The 2,261-nt window shown below is 42.7% G+C and overlaps 1 protein-coding gene across 1 annotated transcript; it reads left to right on the forward strand.

The window, feature by feature from the left end:
* The first annotated feature begins 924 nt into the window (after positions 1-924).
* On the forward strand, positions 925-1,869 carry LOC127032519 (olfactory receptor 4D1-like). The gene has a single exon (XM_050919826.1). The coding sequence runs from the start codon at positions 925-927 to the stop codon at positions 1,867-1,869; it is 945 nt and encodes a 314-aa protein (XP_050775783.1).
* Positions 1,870-2,261: the final 392 nt, after the last annotated feature.

The raw sequence follows: 2,261 nt of genomic DNA on the forward strand, positions 1-2,261 counted from the left end.
CTTGCTAGAACACAGTGTGTGAGAAAGGCCAATTTGAGCAAAGCTTTGAACCAAAACTTGCTAACTAAATCTTTAGACTTTTACCTGCATGTTTGCACTTTTATTTGCTGGTAACCATTTCTAACTTTGTGTCTTATAGTTGAATTCACTAAAAGTCTTGTCTTCTTTCTTTTATAAATTGGTTTCATTTTGTAATCTAAACCAATCCAATGCTGTGTTTCAACTGAGCTGTTTGGTAACTCCAGTTAAACTAGCAAAACTGTTTTATATTAACTCTGTACAGAAGCAATGAACCTTTAATATCTGAACTGTGCAGAAGAGGGGCAGGACAGTGCAGAACACAGGTTTTTGGTAAAATTCAGGACTGGGAAGGCCGGTTTTGAGAGTCTCCAGGTCGGGAGCTACAACAGCAAAGCATTGTAAGGCATCCAGGATTATGGGGTGGGCTGTGACACAAACCTCACTGGTCTGGATCACACCCCAGAATTTGACAGACACCACTGATGAGAAACCCTGGTCTGTGAGTACATCCACTTTGCAAATATGCCTTCTTCCCAACCCTGAGCCTCTAGGCCACATGAGGAATCTGTGGCCCATGTGAGCTGGGCACTATCAGGGCTTCAGGAAGATGAATGGAGACAGTTGTTAGCAGGGGGCATTTTGAGTGTGTAGGTTGCTCCTGTTCACTTCTAAAGACCCCAAATTGGAGACGACCACTGTGGAGCTCAGAAGTTCTGCTGAAGCAGGGGTACTCACCATTGGGGCTGAGTACACAGTCTGGAAATTGGTAAACAAAGAAAATTTCCAAGCAAGTGTATCACTTAACATGGAGTTAATATTCTTTTAATAACAGTAATGTACTGAGATTGCATCCTAATTATTATCATCACTGTTCCTTCTTCAGGCATATTTTGAGGTTAATAAATGGAGAAGAACTTCACCACCCCAGTGACAGAATTTGTCCTTTTGGGCCTCACTCAGAGACCTGAGCTGCAGCCATTTCTTTATGTGACTTTCTTCATAGTCTACATAAACACCTGGCTGGGAAACTTCATCATCATCACCACTGTGATCTCTGACTACCAGCTCCACACCTCCATGTATATCCTGCTGGCCAACTTGGCTTTCCTAGATATCAGCGAATCAACAGTCAGTACTCCAAAATTACTCTCAGATCTCCTCTCACAGCGTAAAACCATCACATTCAATGAGTGCATCCTTCAGATGTTTTTCTTCCACTTCTTTGCTGGCGCTATGGGGTTTTGCCTTGTGGGGATGGTGGTCGATCGGTACGTGGCCATCTATAAACCACTGCAGTACTTGACTATAATGAACCGCGGTGTATGCATGAGGATAGTGGCACTGGCATGGCTGGCTGGATTGGCTCACTCTGCTGTTCAGACTGGACTGCTCCTCCAGTTACCACTCTGTGGTCCAAATATCCTGGACAATTTCTACTGTGATGTCCCACAAGTCATCAAACTGGCCTGCACCAACACTCACTTGGCTGAAATGCAGATGAATTTCAACAGTGGGTTATTGATCACAATAATATTCATCATTCTGCTTATTTCTTACACCGTCATCTTAATCAAGATCAGGACACATGTCACGGAAGGGAAACACAAGGCTCTGTCCACCTGTGGAACCCAGATCACTGTGATGTGTTTGCAATTCATACCCAGCATCTTCATCTATGCTTTGCCCGTCAAGCAGTTTGCCCTTCATAAGGTGGTCTCAGTCATTTACTCTGTAATCACCCCAATGCTGAACCCGATGGTCTACACCCTGAGAAACGCTGAGATGAAGAAGGCCATCAGGAGACTATTGAACAGAATGCTGTTCTCACGGTGGGAAAGACAGACATAGTTTAACTCTCAATGTCCTTTTGTGTTAAAAATCTGATCTCAGTCATATATCAGAGATCAGACATATGTGGCACATGAAATGTGTGTGTGGTCAAATAAGATCAAATCCTGCATACTCATGAAAATCTCAGTTCACAAATGCATAATAGATGGAGAGCCAGAACCTCCACAGAAGGAAGAAAAGCAGTCAGTGGAAATAAGACGTAGCTCCATATCGGTAAATAGTCCAGATCCCCAGCTGGAGGAAATAGGTGCATCTCACTAAATGACTTCCACCAGCTAGGGCTTTGACACTGAGAACTGATAGTCAAAATTATTCTAAGAATGATTTCAACTAATGAGGAATCCATGAAAATAAATATCTTCTAAAAAAATCTGTTGAATAAATTTTGT

This window comes from Gopherus flavomarginatus, chromosome 12 (assembly GCF_025201925.1).
Source record: "Gopherus flavomarginatus isolate rGopFla2 chromosome 12, rGopFla2.mat.asm, whole genome shotgun sequence".
Taxonomy (NCBI): Eukaryota; Metazoa; Chordata; order Testudines; family Testudinidae; genus Gopherus; species Gopherus flavomarginatus.

Bases quoted from the DNA above. Each gene is read 5' to 3' on its own strand.
- LOC127032519 (XM_050919826.1), top strand. From the start codon at position 925: ATGGAGAAGAACTTCACCACCCCAGTGACAGAATTTGTCCTTTTGGGC.